The sequence below is a fragment of the Sinohyriopsis cumingii genome, chromosome 6 (genome assembly GCF_028554795.1).
Source record: "Sinohyriopsis cumingii isolate HCF-2022 chromosome 6, ASM2855479v2, whole genome shotgun sequence".
Taxonomy (NCBI): Eukaryota; Metazoa; Mollusca; class Bivalvia; order Unionida; family Unionidae; genus Sinohyriopsis; species Sinohyriopsis cumingii.
This window is the reverse complement of record NC_142966.1, coordinates 33,991,897-34,015,334: the sequence shown is the minus strand read 5'-3', so window position 1 is coordinate 34,015,334 and position 23,438 is coordinate 33,991,897. Positions and strand designations below refer to the sequence as shown.

General features: G+C 36.8%; 1 protein-coding gene across 2 annotated transcripts in view; it reads right to left on the bottom strand.

Annotated features, from left to right (window-relative positions):
* LOC149796696 (uncharacterized) overlaps positions 1–23,108 on the bottom strand; it is a 94,366-nt gene extending 71,258 nt beyond the window's left edge. For both annotated transcript variants that reach the window (XM_089961321.1, XM_089961322.1), the window contains exon 1: positions 22,842–23,108. In XM_089961321.1, coding sequence (XP_089817447.1) covers positions 22,842–22,965 — 124 coding nt within the window. In that variant the 5' untranslated portion in view covers positions 22,966–23,108. The remainder of the gene's footprint in view (positions 1–22,841) is intronic.
* Between the last annotated feature and the right edge of the window lie 330 nt (positions 23,109–23,438).

Here is a 23,438-nt window from a genome sequence, read left to right as displayed (position 1 = left end):
GACATTATTAGCTAATATAATTTCAATTTTTAAGAAATGGAGAAAAATAAACTTGTACTAAAGTTTAGTTACGAATGTTCAGTGTACCAGCTGTGTGAATGCATTACCTTAACAAAAGGAATGCATGAAATACCAGAAATATATGCCCAGCTGGTGTGCATATGAAATACTGGTGGGTGTTGCTTTACAAGTAATGATCGAGTTAAACCCATGGGTTATGTTGATAGGACTATGGATCTCGATTGTTTCCAATTAAGACCCTAGGACAAAATCGTGGGATTATCGATCTTGATTTTAAATTAATATCCAGAGGCTTAGTCTCTGTGTTAGGGACAAAACTCAGAGAATGACGCATTATTGCATGAATTGACATTATGGTCAGTAATCACTAGAGGTGCGCTGTATTTCCGGTTTAACGCAGTAATTATTTCCGGTGCTCCGCATTACGCAACGTTTCACTTTACTGGTAGTTCATTTATTTCCATCATTGAAGAATGTAATGAAATTCTCGAGTAATTTAGCTTGCAATTGAATGACATTAAGAGCATGTTTCCATTTTACATGATAAAATAATTCAAAAAGTTAATTTTACACAGCAGTTGTATGTGTCACGTGTCAATTCTGCCAAGTTGGTGGAGAAATGCGACGTTTATTTATTTGCTGGCGTTGTGTTAATGTGTTAAGTTACATGTATTCCTTTTTAATAGTGCGAAAGCAGCAGGGAGGGTGAACAGACCAAGGTTTTTTCACCGAATAAATGCTCCCACGAGATAATTATCCGTAGAATCCTTAATGTGTCAAATAAAAACCTTCTACGGGACGTTATTTTCGACCCGGTCATGTCCGTGAACGCCATATCGGTTCACCCACATTGCTGCATCCTAACTGAGGCAAATCTTAAAATATCCTGTCAAGGCCGATTCGATATCGTGCTCGTGGATCATGTAAATTTATCGTTATAAATCCATGTGGAGTTAGCTGGGCATAACTAAACAGATTTTTGAATTTAATTATATCCATGTCACCGTTGCACCACGTTTGATGAATATTTCTTAGCGTGTGTGTGTGAACGCCGTTAAATACCGCTAGAATGTTACAATTATCTCTAATTACCTTTGGCATTTGTGTATACCGCTGAGTTACGTAAATAACGTCAGCATTTTTATGTCGTCCACGAGAAAATATCCTAGACGGATTTGCTTGTTTATCGAACATAACGTCGTCGTACACAACTAAATTATTAATTTCTCCGTTAAGATCATCAACGGCTGGCGCATCATTGATATCGGTGATAAATTCAATAACATTTTCACTTATCAACGACGCGTTTTCGTTAAAATCCTTTAATACTTCATAGCATCGTTGATAGTCGACGCTTGGTGCAACTAAATATAATTTGTCCCATTTCAACCATCTCATTATCAAATTCAACAACAACTGAGTTTTGCCAGATCCTAATGGGCCAATTATTGTCATTCTAATCGAATTTGGTAGCGCCGCATGATGTTTAACTGGTTCACGTTTTTTTGTGGCAGAAAAATCAATTACATTCATGATATAATTATCATGGATTTATATTGTGTTAAATGTCGTTCACGTACAGGCAGAATCGGTTTAAATACTGTTACGACGCGCAATAATAAATTAGCTGGAACAGGCACGTGCGAAGTATGTGGAACAAAAAAATTTAGATTTATTAAACAAAAAAAAATCGGATAAAAAAAGCGACACGGCGGTGATATCGCATCAGGATTAATTAATTTACCTGGCTCTCCTTGGGCGAAATATCCTGGAGAAAAACATCTTCCCGGATATAATTATTGCGGACCGGGAACTCGACTTGATCTTAGACTTGACAATGATATGCCAAAATCCGGCAAGGAACCCCTAAACGCCATCGATGATGCGTGTCTTATTCATGATATTGCTTATCGAAGCGGCGATATTCAACAAAGACATCTCGCTGATGTAAATTTGATTCACGCACTAAATTCAATACCCAACAAAAATATCAGAGAAAAATTACCTAGCTGGATAATTAAAAGCGCAATGAAAGGTAAATTATTATTTTGTGCTGGTTAGAAAATAATGGTGTCAATTTATTATTCTCCGGTTGGATTTTGGCGTGGTAAATCAGCCATTGCCAAACTTGCCAAAGCAGCTAAAGTAAAAATTCCCGTTGCAGCGTCGTGGTTATCTAAGCAGGCAGTTTGGCAGATTTATCTTCCTCCGCCAAAACGAATTGAACACGCACATTTCGACGTTAGTGTACCTAATGAAGTTCATCAGGCCGATATAATGTTTCTTCCTCACGACGTCGTTGACGGTAAAACTTACAAATATGTACTAACCGTCGTTGACATCGCTAGCAGATACAAAGAAGCAGAGCCATTAGTAACTAAAACAGCCACCGAAGTTGCAAACGCATTTGATAGAGTTTATCAACAAGGACCTTTAACCTGGCCAAATTTACTTCAAGTTGATCCTGGTAGAGAATTTCTTAGCGCGGTTTCATCGATAATGAAAAAATAATACAAATATACGGCGCGGGCATGTTGAAATCCATCGAGATCAAACGATTGTTGAGCGATTTAATAAAACGCTTGCTGAGCGATTATTTGGATATCAGTATGCGAGGGAATTTATTTCTGATGAGCGATCTCAGGAATGGGTGCAGCGATTACCTCATGTAATTGACGCGATAAATAACGAGCCAACGAGAACAATAAAAACTAAACCGGCAATAGCAATTACGAAGGCAATTATACCAATTCAACGACGCTATTTTTCAACTCGGCCAGTTTTAGGTAGTATAATTGTTCGATATTTATATAAACACGGTGAAGCTGAAAGTGGCCGAGAAAGAGCGACCGATCCAGTCTGGAGTGTTACATCACATAAAATATCTGCCGTGACAAGATCGTCAGGAAAGCCGGCAATTTATTTTCTTGATTCGTTAGCTCCTCAGCGTGGATTCACTCGTGAAGAATTACAAATAATTCCCGCAGATACTCAATTACCACCTAAATCACTTAGGTAACGCGCCTCTTGCATTCTAAGCACGCCAATGTGACATTTTCTCGGTTATGGCCGAGATTATTATATTTTATATTCACGGTAAATTGTCGAGGATCATTTTTTTTATATTTCCACGCCATTATACAATTACAGATGGCGCAGTGATTGTCCTGATTTTTTTTTAACATCATTATCGCGTCCACGTCAAGGTCAAATTTGAGATTATATTTTTTATCAAACTGACTATAACTGGACAATTTTTTCCTAATTATATCCTCTCAGGTTTCATCGTTAGTCATCGTAGCATCTAAAACTATTAGCGCCAACTGAGATATTTTTCTAACTCTATATACGGCTAAATAGACCAAATTTGACCATTCTATGCGATCGTCAACGATCCAGACGCTACTATCTATGGTTAATCCCTACGATGAATGAATTGTCATTGCATATCCAAGCGTCCACGGGGATTTATTTGCACTTAGTGCACCTTTGACTGATTTAATATTAACGGCAACGATGTCATTTAATACCAAAATTTTCCTTTCTTGCCCTGGCACGTCAACGTTAATATTTCGTTAATTTCACCACAATGATATTCGTCAGCGTCCATGACGTCATCGGATTCGCAATAATCAAGAATATCTTCGTCTTTTACTCTCCACGTGCCCCATGAACCATTACCAGATACATTTTCCAACAACGATGAATATTTTCTGTCAACGTAGAATGATGAGCTACTCTAACTGCGTTATTAGGAAATTTATTTATCATGGAAAGTAAATTTATACTTACATATGCAAGCATAGAGCATCTTAAATGAGTATATTGAGGTGATTCTCCATCAAGATAACTAACGACGGTACCTAATTTCGTTCCTTCGCTAAGATGAATATTTTCTCGACTACAAAATGTATTTTTTTCAGTTTGTATCAGCAATTATAAAATCTAATTCGGCGTCGTTAATTATTAACCTGCAATGATGTCGTTGATGATCGTACGCGCCACCTTCGGTAAATTTGCCAATTATTCTCCTACCTAGATCTTTCGCGTTGTCGTGATCAGTTGGCAACCAGACTTCAGTTTGTTTTTTATACGATATAACTGCTTCACTGACCGTCAGCGACGTTAACATGGCCGAATCTAGCATATAACGAGGCAGTGCCGTATGAACCCAGCGTCGTTGCGAGAAATGCCTGCCAGACCAAACATAACAGATTTTATGTAAATTATCGGCAAATTTAAACGATACAACGCGGGCGAATCCGGTAATGGGAAAATCTTGCAGCGGGCCGTTAATTGATACTCGCGTCATTTCGCTGCAGGGATGCCCAAATTGAGCAAATTATTTAACACAATCGCCATATCCTAGAACACTTCCGGGATAACACGCAACCATGTCAAATGATATCATATTAAGATAATTATATTTGGTATTCCATAATCCGCCGTGACCGTATTCGATGCAACTCATCTGGATATCTTTGAGAAACTCGTGCCGCGTTGGCTTCCAAAAATTTCTTTCCCTGGCAGCATGAGCAGCAACTGATGGAACAGTAAAACAACTAGATAATTGATTGGAATTTATCGAATATTTTTCCGCCAGCTCGCTCATCAAGTCATGAAGCAGCTTATATCTATACACGTCACCGTTAGGCCGCACGAATTGGTCGTATTCGTCATCGCTGCGAAACAGCCACACCGATAATGGATCCGATTTGCTTATTTTGTAAATAAAATCGAACATTTCCGCGGAATTTGCAGAATTTTCCGAATAAAATTTAACAGTACGATCACGCGGAAATATCGTTACCGCGCTCGTCCACGCATGAGAATTATGATCGATTATGCTAATTGGCGCTTCTCGAGATTTATACGGAGAATCATATAAAATTTCTCCCGATAGCGACTTTACTGTTATTGGAAATTTTAATTTTCCCGACAACTCGGCAGCGTCGTTTATTGACGCGCCGTCAGCGACTGATTTCGCCCAGGTATTTATCAAAGATAACCGTAACGAAGTCAAACCGGATCCACGTTTTGCGTTTTTTAAATGCTCTATTACTCGCTCAGCTACACAGTTTATCGAAGACAATTTCATCGGGGGTAGATTTTTAACATCTGGTCGATTATTTAACCGATAAATTCCATAAACAACCGCGGTAACTGGATAAGATCTATCGTAGTATGGTTTGTCTGTACCGTTAACAAACCCGGCTTCGAGCTAGCGGATAAAATGACATTTTTTCCCCCTAATTACAGGATCACGTTTATCTCGAATAACCCAGACGTCGTCGGACATTTGTGCGATACATTTTAATCAAAATATAAATTTCTCATCACCGTGGTTAGTTTTAATGTAATCAATAATACCTTTCGTTTGTTTTCCAAGTTGACCATGTATGAATTGCTCCGTCGCTAAGAAATTCTTCCTTGGATTTATTAGTGTCATATATGTCAATGTCTGTTTGGTCAAGGTCAAACAATTCCATGTTATATTTTAGACAAATATCTAATACAATAATGAATCGTTGCAAATGGGTATTGGTCGGTTCGTTATTATGCTGCGAAAAATCTGCAAGCGTGAATTTTGCTGTGAGCATATGCAGGAAATTCGAGTTCGCAATTATGGAACGCTAAGATGCATAAAATGTAATGTTGGATTGCGAGGTGAAACTCGCATTTGCTCAAATTGTACGGGAAACGCTACCGAGAACTTAAACGACATTATGACAAAAAATCAGTCGCTGGCGATAATGCCATCAAAAGCGAAGAAGATTATCTAAATAGGTTTCAAAGCAAACTTTGATTTAGACAAATGATATTTACTATATGAATCCAACATTCATGAAGCACCCAATCGCTGACAACTACAAATCATCATGCGACGGTGTTGTCAGGCATTGCAAAACAAAAAATCCAGTTGGTACTGTTGATAATGCTGGTTATCTCAGATTTAGATCCAATACTGAAGATAAAAATTATTCAAATCACCGTTTCATTTTTGAATGTTTTAAGGGACCAATAAAAAATGGCCTTGTAATCGATCATATTGACGGAAAGAAAATGAATAACTCCATGTCAAACCTTCAAGCGATTTACGCCAAACGAGAATTCTTCGCGGGGAAATACCGGCGGACGCAGAGAATCCAAAGCTGTTAAATCAGTAAACACGGAAACCGGCGAAGAGATAATATTTCAATCTATGACATCTGCTGGTAAATATTTTAGTATTAATTCAAACTCAGTGCGACGAGATGCAGAAAAAATACAAAAATCATCGTTCTCGTACAAATTTGGAGAATGGATCAAATTTTATTATGTTCCACTGATTTTAGATTAATTTTGTTTTAAAAATATTATATTTACATTTTGTTGCATTAGAAATATAATATTTACTATAATGAATGAAGAAAATATCAGTAATGTAATTGACGCTATTGAGAAATTAAAAATTAAAGAAATAATATTATCAGACGAGTTAGATGCCGAGGAGATCATCGTTGACTCTGAGACGCTCGCGCAAAGCAAACACGAGGGCAGATACGTTTTGCCGGCTGAATATAAATATATTAAAAAAATTCAGTCAGCGATGTATCAGTCGCTGACATCCGTTGATGAGTCATTAATAAAAGATTTTGCTCCGTTATCGATTGCCATCGGGAAGATAAGATCAGAGTTGTCTGACGAATATGAAGCAAAAAAGTGATTAATACTCGCGCAAGGCAATTATGAAAAATAGTAAATGACAAAAAGTAAAATTTACTGGAATTATTTATTTACTGAAATTATTTGGGTTTTTTTTTTACTGAAATTTCATGTAAATACCCCCATCAAAATACAAATTGCTTGATTTTTCCAATTACCCACTCAAATTATAAAATTTATACAAATTGCTTGATTTTGACTACCAATTACCCACTCAAAATTGTGAAAATTAAAAAAAAGATATTTTTGCTAATATTTATTGGTTTTTATCTATTTATTTTTTGTTGGTTTTTTTTTACATAGAGAGGTTTAAGATTTTAAGATCCTTAGGATCTCACTAACAAATTGATGCTTAACGTTTCTCCGCCCATATCAAGTAAATTCCTTCCTGATCAGTTAATTTGAAATTAATTCTCGATAGCACATTATTATGGCACCGCAGAAAAATCGGATTGACTGGTTCTTGCACAATTAAGGATCCTGGAGAGGTTGTCGGCGAAAATGAATAAAGAATAAATCCTTGCTTAGCTTGATTTGACACTGTTGCGTCGGCGCTAAAGCTGTTTTCGACGGCGTCACAGTTAAGATTGACTGCGACGACGGTTGTTATATTTATGATACCTGGTGAAATATGCTGGCCTTCTCTGTCTGGGTTATTATTATGCTTAAATATACTTGGTGGTGTTAGGTTTTTTTTTCCACGCGGCGTGTAATTGAAAAAAAACTCATCAATAGCGTCAGTGACGGATTTTCTTAATTTAGGTGTGGTATAACCGGGAAATTTAAAATTTGGCAGCGTCGCCTCGGTTAACTTGTATTTGTCTAAAAAGTTTTGTTTATTGTTGATTTTTTCATTTATTATTGCCTGAACTAGGTAATAATTGGTACTTTCCATGTCGTACGCGAATGTATCTAGTTTTCTTACTATTTCGATGATCTCGCTACATGAACTTGATATATTAAATATACATTCCTGAAAATATTTCCGTAGTAACTGTAGTTGTTTTTTAAGATCTTTAGTAATCTGCTTGAATGTCTCAGTAATTTGATTAAAAGTATAACCTGTAGATCCACTACCATCCGGATAATAAAAAGTAAATGTCCACAATGGGCTATTTTCGAAATGAAATGTGGAACTCCACTTCTTATATTTATGCATCGATTCACGTAAATCTCTCATATAATCCGGATTATACATACCGCCATAGATTGTTCGCCTTGACTGATCATATGGATACGCCAATGGTTTTTCGTAATGACCATGAGAAAATATTTTCCCACCTGTAATATAATCGGATTTTTTAGGTTCTGGTTGCTCCGGTGGATGTATTGGCGCAATTTCAGGCCAACCTAGAACGGTTCTTTTCGTGGATTGATAAATATCAGCAACATTCGAAGATTTTGCTTCAATGATTGAAGTTAACGTCGGTTCATGTACGGTTATTTTTATTCCTGGTTCATCTCCGGTTATATTTTTTATTCTATATAATAACTCATCATTGATTTGTTCGACTTCATAACTACCTGTTGGTAATCCGACAACGGTCCAATCTGGAGTACCATCGGGTTTATTTTTATTAGCGAAAACAAGTGAGTTATTTGACGATAGACCACCAAATGATGCCGATCTTATATTAGGCCAGCTGTAATAAACGCGCAGCTGCAACGGCGCAATTTCGCTAACGGGAATTGCTATCGGAAAATTGATGTTAAATTCCGGCTTAGTCGAGCTTGCCGATATCATCGTTGTTACTCGCGGGGTCGTGTTTGTCACGATCTGAGATAATTCCGACATTATTATTATCTGTAACTTTAATATCAGCCTGCGATTAAATTTTTATCATCGCGGAAAATTAATAATCAGATATAACTCCGTCGTTGAGACTTTCTGATAGCAACGAATATAATTTCGTTTACGCGATCGTTGCCGCGCATAATTTTACCGCATGCGAGGATAATTTTTCACTCGTGCATGATGATATTTTTTTTGCAATAATATTAAGGACTCCAGCGAGCATCGTTGTCGCACAAATACAAATTGTAACTATAACCGGCGCCATCATTGTTATCGCGGATAATATTATTCCAGATCCAGCAACGACGGCCGACACCGAATAAACAACAACGTCGATGATAACTAATCGTCGCTGATATTTTTTTGTCTTTGCCTGGTACGTATCTATGATGAGTTTTAATGAATTTTGCCACTCGCGAGCCTGATTGTATCTGTAATCGGACGGTGTCATTTATATTAATTTATATTGTGAACAATTTATGAGTTTCAACGATAAATTCCATAGCACACCACGATGGTACTGGCGCGGTTAGTACTGCTTTCTCAGGCGGTTCTAAGGTAAACGTTTCTTCGACGTCCTTGTTCATTAAAATATTTAAAAATCCAAGGAATCGCTCATTAATATGTTTCCAGTCATATTCTTTGGTTGTGATTCTAAATCTAGTTTTCGAGAACACATATAACCGATACACGCCAGTAACCGGCGCTGTGTATTTGATAGTTTTATTTTCTTGCGTCCACGTTAATTCTCCCGTGGATAGGATAAAAGTGATATTATTGACCTGCGCAGAAGTTATTGCCGGTGGAATCTTAATAAAGCTAGTTTTCGCGATAACCCCAGGTATCATTGCTTCAAATCCTTTAAGTGTTTCAATGGTTGCTTCGATGCTAGTAATTTTTTTTATTAATTTCAGATATTTTTCTATTTGTTTCAGCGGCGGTTTCATCAACTCGCCTAATAGCTACGTTGGTCACCGAGCTGGTTTGGATGGCCACTTGATTAGTTTGTCTAATAGATTCATTAATATTTTCAATAGTTTCAGCGGTATCTTTGAAGACTTTAGCGGCGTTTTTATTTACCTCGGCGGCTCTCTCGTTGATTTCATTAATTTCTTCTTGAGCATTTGTGAAATCACTTATATGTGCGTTATATTCGGTTCGCCGAATTATATCAGCTAATTTGATGTTGCTGGTTTTTAATTTCCATGTTGATCTTGAAAAATAACAACCTCGTCAGGATCTATTCCTGATATCGATAGAAGCTTATTAGCGTCTTCTTTGGTTGCGTACTTAGATAAATCGACATCGATTGGTTTTTTTCTCAATAATCGCGACAACAAAGTTCTCCCGTAAATGTCAACCATTATTTAATCGCGGTTGATTTAATTTGTCGGATGTATATCTAAGTACGACTTTGTGATGCGGCTGAGATGATTTTGATATCGCATCAAGGACATTAATGGCTTCGCTGCCGCATATTGGCGGATCGGTTAGCGTCTGCGTAGGTAACGTTGAATACCAAATTGGAATATTTAATTGTCTTGCATAATTTAGAAACTCATTCGGTGGCGCTAACCCGTACAAGTCAAAGTAAATAATTTCACGCGGGTTTATCGAATAAGAAACCCAGTGCGTGCCAGGACCTGATTGTGAATCTAAGTTTATAATTCCAGATTCGTTCAAATTTGGTCGATCTGGTAACTGATCTAGCATAAATACGCCTCTTAAAAATTTTATTTTTTTTTTGTTTTTGCTTCTTTAGCCAAATCAAAATATGACATCGGTGTGACGTTTATTACCGCAGCGTTCCTGGCAACCTTAGGCCGCGTCCGTAACGGGATCCTTGCAATCTTAGGCCGAGTCCTTTTTTTTACCGTACTTGCCTCCTGTTATTTTTTGTGCTATTTTACTACCAGCGTATCCAGCAGCACCTAACCCGGCTGCTTTTCCTACCGCTAATAACGCCGGCAGCAACCCAGCGAGAAGCGGAAAGATTCCACCTGTTTTAACCATGTCATTAATTGCACTTGAACTAAGTTCAACCTGGACGCCAGTATTTGCCGATTTGGCTTTTGTAAAATTTTTATGCTGAGTTTTAGTTAGCGACAATTTATTGAGACCATTTTGAATTTGAGCGTTTTTCAACGTCAATTTTGTTGTACTTGATTGGAGTTTTTTTACCTCACCCGGAGTCAGAGTCACACTAACGTGATCGTATGGCATTATAATTATATTGATGATTTAAATTGATCTCACATTTTTTCTACCGGCGAGTCAATGATTCTCATTCTGCCACCAATACCTTCAAGAATCATAGTTTTATCTCTAAGCATTACAGCAAATGCTCTGTAATTTTCTCCAACTGCATTACTTAATTTGGCTTTAAAATGTATATCAACGACGGATTGTCTCATCAAATGTAGATGTTCTAGTGAAAAATAATAGATCGGATACAATGTCATAAAATCTAACTGTGATATTTGCAGGCCTGTGTCAATATTTTGATCTCGTCCCATAAAACTTAATAATCTGTAATATGCACGAGCAACTGAAATGTTATCATTTTCAAAATTCAACGATATATCCTCGGACGGCTCTTGATGTCCATTTATTCTAAACGATACTTCAGTAACACCTACATTGTCAAATATCGCATGACTACGTATTTGATTATCTCCGCCTGTTCTATTAGCTCTTTGAAGAGCAACAAATATATGTCTTATCACAGAAATACCCTGTTGTGATGACATATGCCAGGTAAAAGTACTTGGTACGTTAAAAGGAGTGCTATCCGTACTCGTTGTCAACCACGATATCACTGATTTACCACCTTGATTCATGAAAGAAAATAATTTATTTTCCTCAACAATTGATGGGGTCATCACTGGCATCCACAATGAGAGTTTAGATAATGTTACTGCGCCATTAGCAACACCGACAATATCCTTCCTCCAAATAGCATCATTGCTATTATTTTTTCGATGAAGAACAATTGTATGCTTAGCTCCAAAAATTTCCTTTTTAAAATTTCTACAAAATCCAAATATGTGAGATAATGGAATAGAACACGAAAATCTTCTGCGTTCACCTGAAAACATTTTATTACGTGTAGCAAATCCTAGATTATAATCATTATTGGTCTTGCTGATCATATTCTCAAGATCTGATCAACAGGAGGAGTGGCACGATTTCGTGGTTGTCTTACTTCAAACTGTGCATGATCCTTGGCAAACATCATACTTGGGCCGGCTGATCTGGTAAAGTCATCTGAGTATCTAACTAGAGCTATAATTGTCGTAGCAATATCGACGTTATCACTAATTGCCTCAATTTCTCTTCCATCAATCATATATGTGGCGCTTTTGAATAAAGCCATAATACCGTTGTTGACAAATCCAACTTTAACATTTGCCACATACGGAACTAATACTCCAGCAGCAACGTTAACTGTTGTAAGTTCTCCTTCAACCTCAATAAAAGCCTCAGATGGTAAAAAATATCTGCTTGTGTCGTGAACCTGAAGTTCAATTCGCCCAGATTGATTTGGTGTTTTTGCATCATATGAATAATACTGAAAATCACGAACAGAATCATCCTTTGTTATTTCCTCATCCATGTTGAATGCCTCATTAGATATCCGCGCAAACATTTTATTATAAAGATTATCTTCTAAAACGAAGACCACTTCCCGATATATCGCTGGTATTTATCATACAGTTGGTTTTATAATTTTCTAATTTATCAGCCTCTTGTACTTTACTAATTTCTTGATTTACTAATTTTGTTAGTTTTTGATTTACTGCACTATTTATTATCTTACTAACATCGCTAGGCAAAACCGCGGTGCTAGGTAATTTAACCGGAGCAGCAGCGATAGGTTTTTTTCTTACTAAATTCATTATTTTGTCTCTGACGGTACCAAAAGCCTTACCAGCAAGATCACCGACGGTAGAAGCAACTTTATCACGAACTACTCCCATAATTTTCATCGCTAATTGTTTTAAAAGATCTCCGGCTTTAGGAGCTATTCTTGAAATAAATCCACTAGCAACGTCACCAAAGCCATCTCCGTAGGTAACTTTATACATGGGCAACCGCGCGTTCACCAGGTTTACGATGATTTTTGTGAACTATCATTTTATCTAATTATCATTTATCTAACTAATCGCTGTGGTCGTCGATAATTTCATCAATTAAATTTCTATAAACGTGAACATCAATGATACCACCGCGAAATAATCGCTGACAAATATCAGTTGCCTCGTTGGTTATTTCCCGTGATTTGTTTCCATCTCGTTTTTCTCCAACAAGAACCTCTAGCCGAGAAACGTCGTTGACGACGCTATCTGGGCAAATAGAATTATAACCGCTACCGGTGCCACCAAGATCTTTCAGTAAATTATAAGGTTCTTGTTGAGGTTCTTCTTGAGGTTCTTCTTGAGGTTGTTGCTGCTGCAATTGTTGTTCTGCTGCAATTGCATTCTTTTAATATATACTTTTTTTTGAAATTCCTTGAATCCGGTATCATCTAAATTATAAGGTTCATTCTTAGCAGCAAAATATACTGAAGGAGCCCAATTAAAAGGCGTTAATTTTTTGGAATGTTGCGGTTTTAATATTTCTCTTTATCTTCATATTCAAATGCAGCAATATTAGTCAATTTATTTTTATTTTCGAAAGTATCAAGAGCATCATTGGTAAATAGATATCTGGTAGATTTTTTTACCTGCTGTGAAGGTTGTTGTAAAGGTTGTTGTTAAGGTTGCTGTAAAGGTTGTTCTTGTAGTTGATATAAAACTCTATCTATTGCATTAGAAAAATTAATAAATCTAGGATCAGTTTTTCTAGCCTGATTAAGATTATAATGGACCTTAAATATCCATCTGTACCATTCATTACGACCTACAGATTTATTGGCGTATTCAAGTTTTAAAAGATCTCGTTGATCATATGACGCTATAGCTATTTTAGCTAGATCATCAACAATTTTAGTTGCTCTTTTACCGTTAATACTATTTTGGGTAAATTTTTCAATCGCGCGAACTCCACCAGCAGATTGTTCCTCTTCTTCATCTATGTCTTCAAATTCTTCATCCTCAGCTTGAGCTTTAAGTCCAACCTGAGGTTTAAATTTAGGTTGAATTTTACCTTTACCTGCAGGTCGACCTCGACGACGTGGAATTAGAACTGCAGCTGCAGGTACATCTACAGGTGCAATTGCAGGCGCAGGTCAAGTTTGTTCTTCGATTCTTTTCAGCACTGGAAGAATACCCGGTTTTCTCACATCAGCATCTTTAACATCTCCAAGTAAAACTCGCTCAGTGGTTGTACTTACTGGTTCAAATAACAACTCAGTCGATTCTCTAAATCCTCGTTTTGCGTCATCGATGGCACGCATTTTTTACTAACAGATTCTCTCAAGGGAACATACTGTTTTATTGCCTCTTGTAGCTCTCGAGATAATCTAGCCGAATATGATTCTCCGACATCCATTAATATTAATATACCAATAATTTCATTTAAACATCATAAAAAAATTACGAATCGGCCTTGACAAGATATTTTAAGATTTGCCTCAATTAGGATGCAGCAATGTGGGTGAACCGATATGGCGTTCACGGACATGACCGGATCGAAAATAACGTCCCGTAGAAGGTTTTTATTTGACAAATTAAGGTTTCTACGGATAATTATCTCGTGGGAGCCTTTATTCGGTGCAAAAACCTTGGTCTGTTCACACACCCCCCCCCTGCTGCTGTGCGAATCATCCTAAAATTTTTAGGAGAGGAGTTGTTTTCAGATTCATTCATAAGTAATGTCTCAAGTGTTCTTGTTTATTGAGTAAGTGTATATTTTGTTTGCCTTCCCTCTGAAAAATGTCTTCATTTTGTCTCGGCATCCCACTCAAACTGTCCAGGCCTGTTATGACAATAGTGTGGATGCGATTGAGCGTTCATAAGGTGAGCCAGATAAGGCGAGTTAGACAGATCGTAGGGTGAGTTGGAGTGAATGTTGGGCGATCTATGGAGGTCTTTGTTGACCTACATCATCGTAAGGTGAGCTAGATATATTGTATTGCAAACTATAGAGTGTTAGATGAGCTGAAGAGTTTAGTGCAAGTTGCAGAAATCGTAGGGTGTGCTGGAGACAATGCTGGGCATGCCTTAGAGATCTGTGTTGACCTGGATAGTCGTAAGGTGAGCTAGTTAGATTGTATTGCAAACTGGAAAGAGCGTTGGATGAGCTAGATAGTTTAGAGCAAGCAGCAGAGAAAACTACATAGATCAATGGGTGAGCTGGAGAGATTTTTGGGTGAGACAGAGAAATCGTAGGGTGAGCTAGAAAGATTGTAGGGTGAGATACCACGATAGTAAGGTGCGCTGGAGAGATTTCAGGGCAAGCTGGAGAGATCACTGGTGAACTGGAGAGATCATAAGGTGAGCTGGAGAGATTGCAGGGCGACGCAGAGAGATCGTAAGATAAGCTGGATAGATTGTACGGCAAGCTAAAGAGATAGTAGGGTGAGCTGAAGATTTTAGGGCGAGTTGAGAAAATCATGGGGAGATCTGTCGACGATGACATATTGAGTTTGCATGGTGAGCTCAAGAGAGAGTAGCACGAGCTGGAGGGATCATACGATGAGCAGGAGACAGCGTAGGGCGAACTATAATGATCATAGCGTCAGCTGGATAGATTTTACGGCCAGCTAGAGTGATCGTAGGGTGAGATGTGGAAAGTGAGCTGGAGAGAATGTAGCGGGAGCTAACGAGATCTAGGGGTGAGCTGGAGAGATTGTAGGGCTAGCTGAAAAATTCTTATGGCGAACAGGAAAGATTATAGAGTGAACTGGAGCAATCGTGCGGGTGAGCAGGAGAGATCGTACAGTGAGCTGGAGATTGCAAGGAGATCTGAAACAATAATAGAGCGAACTGGAGAGACTGCAGGAAGATCTGAAGAAATAATAGAGCGAGCTTGAGAGTCAGTAGGGTTAAATGGAGAAAGGTTTACGGGCGACCTGAACAAACAGTTCATATAAGTTGAGAAGAAGAACTGCAGATATTATAGGGCAAGCTAGAGAGATTGTATGGCGAGCTTGAGAAATAGTAATGTTAGCTAAAGAAGGCGAGTTGGAGAGATCTTAGGGTGAGCTGGAGAAATCGTAGGGTGGGCTGGAAAGATGGTAGGACATGCAAAATGGGCTGACCTGGAGTAATTGATAATTAGTTTTACAGAGGAATGTTGTGATGGATAAATATATAAAGAAACTCTAAATTGAGGTCTCCAAAATATATCATAAAATTGCGATCTCTGGTCCTTGGTAAAATTCACCGACTTTATTTTTTTCATATCCGTGCATTCAATGTAGTCCGGACGATATAAGTTCTAATTCTGTGTGTAGTGATGGGGGAGGGGGCGATTTAATATGGAATGCTGAGTTGAGCCATATTAGGGAAATGGATGGAGGGGCGGTCGGTTAGGTATTACGTTCATATGGAAATTTAAAGTTACGACGTTACCGATGACACAATGGGTATCTATGGAAATTGAACATTATATTTGTATCACTATAGACTCAAGTAGGACGGAGATGATAGGTTCTAAGGTACCGTATTGCACTTTGATTAATTTCTCAAAGTTAAAAAACAGCCTAGTAGAAGCTGTTAGTTCAGAACTTTAAAGATGCTAGAACGGCTTAGCTGCATGAGAAGCAAACACAAGAATTGTTTTAGTGATGTCATAATCCTTTATGATTTGCCTACATTACAAACTTGTGTATTACCTATATGACAAGAATCCTGCTTCGCTACAGGTCTTGTATCCATGGTGCAATGATGATATGGCATAATCTGTCTCAAAACAAATATGAACAAATTAGACAGTCATTGACTAACTCAGCAAAACATACAGGTACAGTTAGTTTTTCATGAACTGTTCAAAATTCAGTTTATAGGGTGGTCGATTTTTGAAATACAGAAATTTCTTAAGCAGCATAATGTATGCTACCATGAAATATAATCTGTATAAACTGCTGCGTTATGTATGCTTTTTAGGATCATCATCATCACATATTTTATACAATTATTTCACGTTCAACATTTCGGGGATGTAGTTATTAAGGTAATATCCATGATGTTGAATTCTCTAAGGCACGCAGTACTTCAAAATCCCTATTGAAACCTCAAATAACTACCGAATTCAACACGTAATGGAATGACTACGTTTCCAATACTAAATCAATATATGTCCCATTACCCCAATCACCCCAATCCACAACGCGTCCCCCACACCAAAAAACAAAAAAAAAAATATCTGTCGGATTGAATTTAATCACGCAACCTTCAGAAATGGCTGTGCAGATAATGTCACACAGAATAAGAGCCCAACTTCCTGAATATGCCCAATGAGCACACCATAGTACTCCACAATACAAAGTACATACTTTCGGAAAACGGAAGGCTGTAGAATCGAAAGGCTTAATTTAATGCTTTCCGTTTTTCCTTTAAAACTCGGGAAGCAAACAGGCAATATATGCTATAATGAGTCATGGAAGTACCTTTTGGGGGGAAATAAATGATACTTGATAGACAAAGAAAAGTTTATTTAATATTTGATAGACGTACTTTATCAAGCAGTTACATTTCAGGCTCCATGATAACGCATCATGTTTTATTGAGAAATTTGGAACGATATTATACCAGTGTAAAGGCAGTATTAAAAGAATTTTAAGTTTGCAAGATAAATTCCCGCAAGGAACAACAAGTATAGAAACACGCACAGACACTAATAAAGATATATATATATATATATATATATATATATATATATATATATATATATATATATATATATATATATATATATATATATATATATATATATATATATATATATATATATATATATATATATATATATATATATATATATATATATATATATATATATATGTGTGTGTGTGTGTGAGTGTGTGTGTGTGTGTGTGTTTGTATGTGTGTGTGTGGTGACTCTCTTTAATTGCTAAGGTCAGTCTAATATATATCCTAATTGTAATTTAAACTAATTGCAATAGTAAGTAGAGAACATTTGCAAATTTCTGTTGTGCAAAGCATAAAATTTGCCCATGCTCACATGACTACTTTCGGAGGAGCCTTGTTTTGCTGGCTGTTAACTTCTTCGATTCTGGAAAGTGTTATACTATGTCCAATGTCAAGTGTTTAGATTGTATGTTTGAATTACACGGCGGATGTTAAATTTTTAATGTCAAATATCAAGAGTTTCTATTTCACATGCTGAATCAAATTGATTGTGCTAAAAGTTCCGTTTCGTATCTAGAGTTTTTAGATTGTATCTGTTGATTTACACAGCGATGATCGGACAATTTATTGTACTTTTCATATTTTTTTTTCTTCTAAATGTTGACATGATGTGTTGGTGTTAAAAGTAACATCACACAATGTCCACTTTAACAATTCAAAATAATATCGAGTATTAATACGAACGGACCGCATTATTTTTAAACAAGGATGCTGCTTATCGTTGCTGTGATATTCAACAGATGGAATCTAAATATTCGCCATATGAAATGGAACTTTAATCACAAACAGTTACATACAATGTGTGAATTGCGGATTCTCGACATATGATATTGAAATGTCAGCCACCGCGGTGTAATTCAAAACATACACTGTAAAACGTCGACATCGGAAATATAACTTTAAGCTACCACTGTATGATTCAAGAAATAAAATCTAATATCTCGATAGAGAAAAAAAAAACTTTACGTCAATGGAATTTGATCCAACACGTGATATTAGATTTCTCGACATATGACAATGAAAGTTCAAATGCAACTTTCTCCACTGACCGGCTTTTTTCCGCTATTACAGCGCCTCATAGTACCACACAATAGTTTTGCAAACTATGGGATTTTAGTGTCAACACTTCCATTTTTATGAAAAAACTCACTAATATCAGAAGAATGTCTTTCACATGGTGTCAGCTTAATCGTCCTACATTAGTCGCAGTTTTTCAGATCAGAACTTATAATGCAATTAACTTCACATAGCAAATTCGTGTACTATGATGACTACTTATCTTTTAATTTATACTTTAGGACATAGAATTAGCCTTTGATCTTTGATATGTTATTATTTATTTATTTATTTATTATTTTTGCCAGTAAATTTATATATATATATATATATATATATATATATATATATATATATATATATATATATATATATATATATATATATGTATATATATAATATGTTGTGATTTTACCCTTAATCAGAGGAGAAACAATTAGCATTCATAGGGGCCACTATAGCGACAAAAATTATAGCGAAAATAGGAATCAGCATTATAAGATCCTCTGAGCCACTATAGCTACAATACAAAATATTGGGTTTTGTATAGGGACAATAGGAATAAAACAGGTGGGTTACGTCACGGTACTGGACATGGGCAACAATGGCGCAAGGGGCTGACCTCAATCGGGCCAAGTAGCAAACAGTGACGGCGGGACAAAAACAAGTAGCTGGGAGCGATTAAGTGCAGCTAGTTCCGTGGGTAGCGGGTGACGAGTAGCGGGTGACGGTTAAGTTGAATTAGCTCATAAACTATACGCATAATAACGCTTTGCGGGGTGGAACTGACGGGACATAGACATAAGACACATACGACACATACATAAATTTATTAACATAAATCTATCATATATAAATTATAAAATCGACTGAAAATATTTTAGGCAAGAGAGCAACTCTTTACGAGACATATGAGAGACCTTGAAAAAAGGATTTTGGTTTTCTTCTTCTTTGTTTTCTAATTTCTCCTTTTCCTCCAACAGCTTCTTATTAACTGTCCTACACTTTCTTCTTTTTCTTCTCATTCTTTTCCTCCTCCTCTTCTTTACTGCCTGTAAAATTTTCTTCTTCCTTTTCTATATTTTCGTTCCATTCCCATATTACTAATCCATCCTCGTCATCCTCCATTAACTTCATTTCTTCGTTTATCATCTCTCTCAACATTACTTTTAACTTTCTCAAGTTGTTGATCCCCGTTTTTAATGGAAGGCACTGTATTAATAATCATCACCCAGTTTTACCAGCATATTTTCTATCATGTTTAAGTTGTCAAGAATGTCTTGCAACTTCTTCAACTTGTCAATATCTTTGGTAGCCATGGATATATATTTAATGTTGAATGGCACGAATGACGAACGCTCGGCTTGAACGAAAACAACCCTTATACTAATTTCACATATTTTCTAATGTCCGCACAGAAGGGAATGAAAAAGCTATTATATACTGTCCTCACCAAAATCTACTATCCACACAAAAGGGACAAACAGAAACCATTATATACTATCCACATACGTATGGGAACGCATACAAACCCAACATCTACTGTCAACACACAGTAGATGTCAACACACAAACGTAGGCCAAGGCATACAAACACACTCACCCTACTATCAGCGAATAGGGGAAGAAAATAACCCCAATATCTACTATCAATATAGAAGGGAAGGAAATAAAAAGATCATATATTATCCACATACGTAAGCAAACGCATAGAAACCCAAAAATAGTCTTAGGGAGTACAAAAGATAATAGACTGTATTGATGGTTTGTACTCATTGAACCCTTACTTAGAGGATATTGATTTCAACCCCTCTAGTACAGTATCGAAGTAAGGCCCCTTTCTAATAGCAGAAATATTCTCAAGAAGATTCCTCTAGCCGATTATGAGAAACTCACGAAGAAAATAAAGGAAGTTAAGCAGAACACATTCCGTAAGATTGTATCGTTCGTTTTGATTTGGGTCATTACGGCCACTCGTTATACATTAACCCTTCATTGATATTTTATCTCAAGGATATAGAGTCCGCCTACGAAGAACGTCGTCACGAATTTTGTGAAGACGAAACACGCAGTGTTAATAAGCTGTATCAATAGTTTGTAAGAATGGAACCATTACTTAGAGGATTTTGATTTCATCGCGCCGTATCCGGCACAGTCCCCATTCTAGCAGACAAAAAAAAAGTTATAAAAAAATATGTCGAGCCGATGTCGACACACTCGCGACTTAATAATGCATGTCAAGAAGAAAACATGCCGTAAGATTATATCGTACGTAATCATTTGGGCCATTGTGTCCACTCTTGTTATATGAACCCTTCATTGATATGTTATTTCTAGGAGATAGAATCTACCTACAAAGGAAGCCCTAACGAATTTGGTAAAGAGGAATCAGGGACATATGGGGCGCCTTATGGGGTACCGGCTATGGAAAACACCTAAACACCTAAATGTTAATAAACTGCTTTAGTAGTCTGTACTCATGGAACAGATACTTGGAGTACTTTGATTTCATTGCCTCTTAAACAGTATGGAAATAAGACCCTTTTCTAAGAGCAGAAACAGTTGAAAGGAAATTCGTAAAGCCGAATTCGAGAAACTTGCAACTAAAGAAAGGAAGTCGAGCAGAACAAATGCAGTAAGATTATATTGTACGTTACATTTGGACAATTACCTCCACTCTTTACACGTGAACCCTTCATTTGTGTTTTTTCACTTGGAGATTAAGTCCACCTACGATAAGTATTGACGAATTTCGTGAAGACGAAACAGCGAAATAAGGGCGCCTTAGGGGATACCGGGTACGAAAACCACGCAATTATTAATAAACTCATCAATAGTTTGTACTCAAGGAACTCTTACTTAGAGGACTCTGATTTCAACGCCTCTTGGACAGCAACAAACTGAGACCTATTTCTAACAGCAACAAATAGTTTAAGGAAAATTCGTCAAGTCGAGAAACTTGCAACTAAATGAAGAAAGTCTAGCAAAACACATGCCATAAGATTATATTGTACGTTTACATTTGGACAATTGCGTCGTCTCTTTATACATGAACATTGATAATTATTCTCTAGGAACAAAGTCCACCTACTGAGGAAGCCCTGAGAAATTTCGTGAAAACGAAACAGCGAGAAAAGGGCGCATTAGAGGGTGCCAGGTACGAAAGATACGCAAATGTGAATAAACTTTATAAATAGTCCGTACTCATTAAACCCTTGCTAGAAGGATTTAGATTTAACGCCTGTTAGAGAGTATTGAAATAAGGACATTTGTTAACAGCAGGAAAAGATTCAGGAGAATGCGTCAAGCCGATTTAGAAAAACTCCCAACTAAATAAAGGACCTCAAGCAGAACACTTACGGTACGATTATATGGTACGTTTACATATGCGCTATTACGTCCACTCTTTATACATGAACCCTTCATTTAAATTTTATCTCTAGGAGATAGAGTCCACCTACGAAGGCAATCTTGACAAATTTCATGAACAGGATATAGCGAAATGAGAGGCACCTTAGGGATATTGGCTATGAAAAACACGCTTTCATTGATGTTTTATCTCTAGGAGAGTCTACCTAAACAGAATTTCTCACGAATTTCGTGAAGACAAAACAGCAAAATTAGGGGCACCTTAGGGGGTAACGGCAGTGAAAAAATACGCAAATGTTAATAAACTGTATCAATAGATGGTACTCAAGGAACCCTTACTGAGAGGACTATGATTTCAACGCATCGTGTACAGTATCAAAGTAAGACACCTTTCGAACATCAGTAAAAAGTTTAAAGAAAATTCGTCCAGCGGATTTCGAGAAACTTGCAACTTAATAAAGGATGTCAAGCAGAACGCATGCCATTAGATTATAGAGTACGTTTACATTTGGGCTATTGCGGTCATTCTTTATACATAAACGCTTCATTGATATCTAATTTATAGGAGAGTCAACCTTCGACGGAAGAATTTTTATGATTTCTCACTGATGTGTTAACAGCCACTTTTACTCCAATTACTGCGAATTCCTTTTTATGAGGGCCTCATTGTAGATTAGTTCTTAGCTAATTATGTTTCCGTCTTTAAAAAATGTCATTGAAGCGTCCTGCTTATGAGTCATCATATGCAATCACGTTTGTACCCCATCATAAAAACAACATAGATAGATAGATAGATAGATAGATAGATAGATAGATAGCGAGAGCCATTTAGCCTTGACTTCCAATATCAACTTGCATAAAACTAAATTAAAGATTTACTCGTTTGCACTTTGACCATATATTGCTTGGTTCACAGTGCATTAGACATATATTCCTTGAACTAGATTAGCTTGCCATATGAAATATCTTGCTGCTGCTATAAAAGAATCAAGGCATACTGGTAAATCAAAGTCTCTATCTCCAATATCAAAATATATCACAATAAAATGTTTAAAGTTAATAAAATCAAATATACTTACATCTAGCGGTGTGGCAATGTACAAGGAATATAAAAGCAATATATGCTATCAATGGCACGTGGTCCATTCTGAACAGTGTCGACACGGAAGCAAATGATAATTTCTCTAATCCGACAGGAAACATTTCAATCACACATGAAGTTCTTGGTACAGTTAGTACATACAAATTGTTAAATTTGTTTAACAAAAGATTTTAACGTGTTCTGTTCATGTTGAACACACGAAATATTGGATCGTGTACGTCAACCTTAATCGTACCTAACACTTTATAACTAACCAGGAAGTACTTAGACAGTATCTAGGTTTATCCGGTTTTCAATGTTAAAGCTTACAGATAGGCTATGAAGTGTCACCTTTGCCTTAATCATACTTCAGGGTAAATATAGGTTAAACTCTTTCTCTCTCTCTCTCTCTCTCTCTCTCTCTCTCTCTCTCTCTCTCTCTCGCTCATATAAATATTTAACTTAGCTATTTGGAGACGATGCCAGTTTGATTGATCTGTGTATTTTGCACTGGCATTCGATTCCATTCTATATTTACATTGATGCAATTTCTGACGACTTATTCCTCCAGTTTTCAATTATAATTTTAATAAAG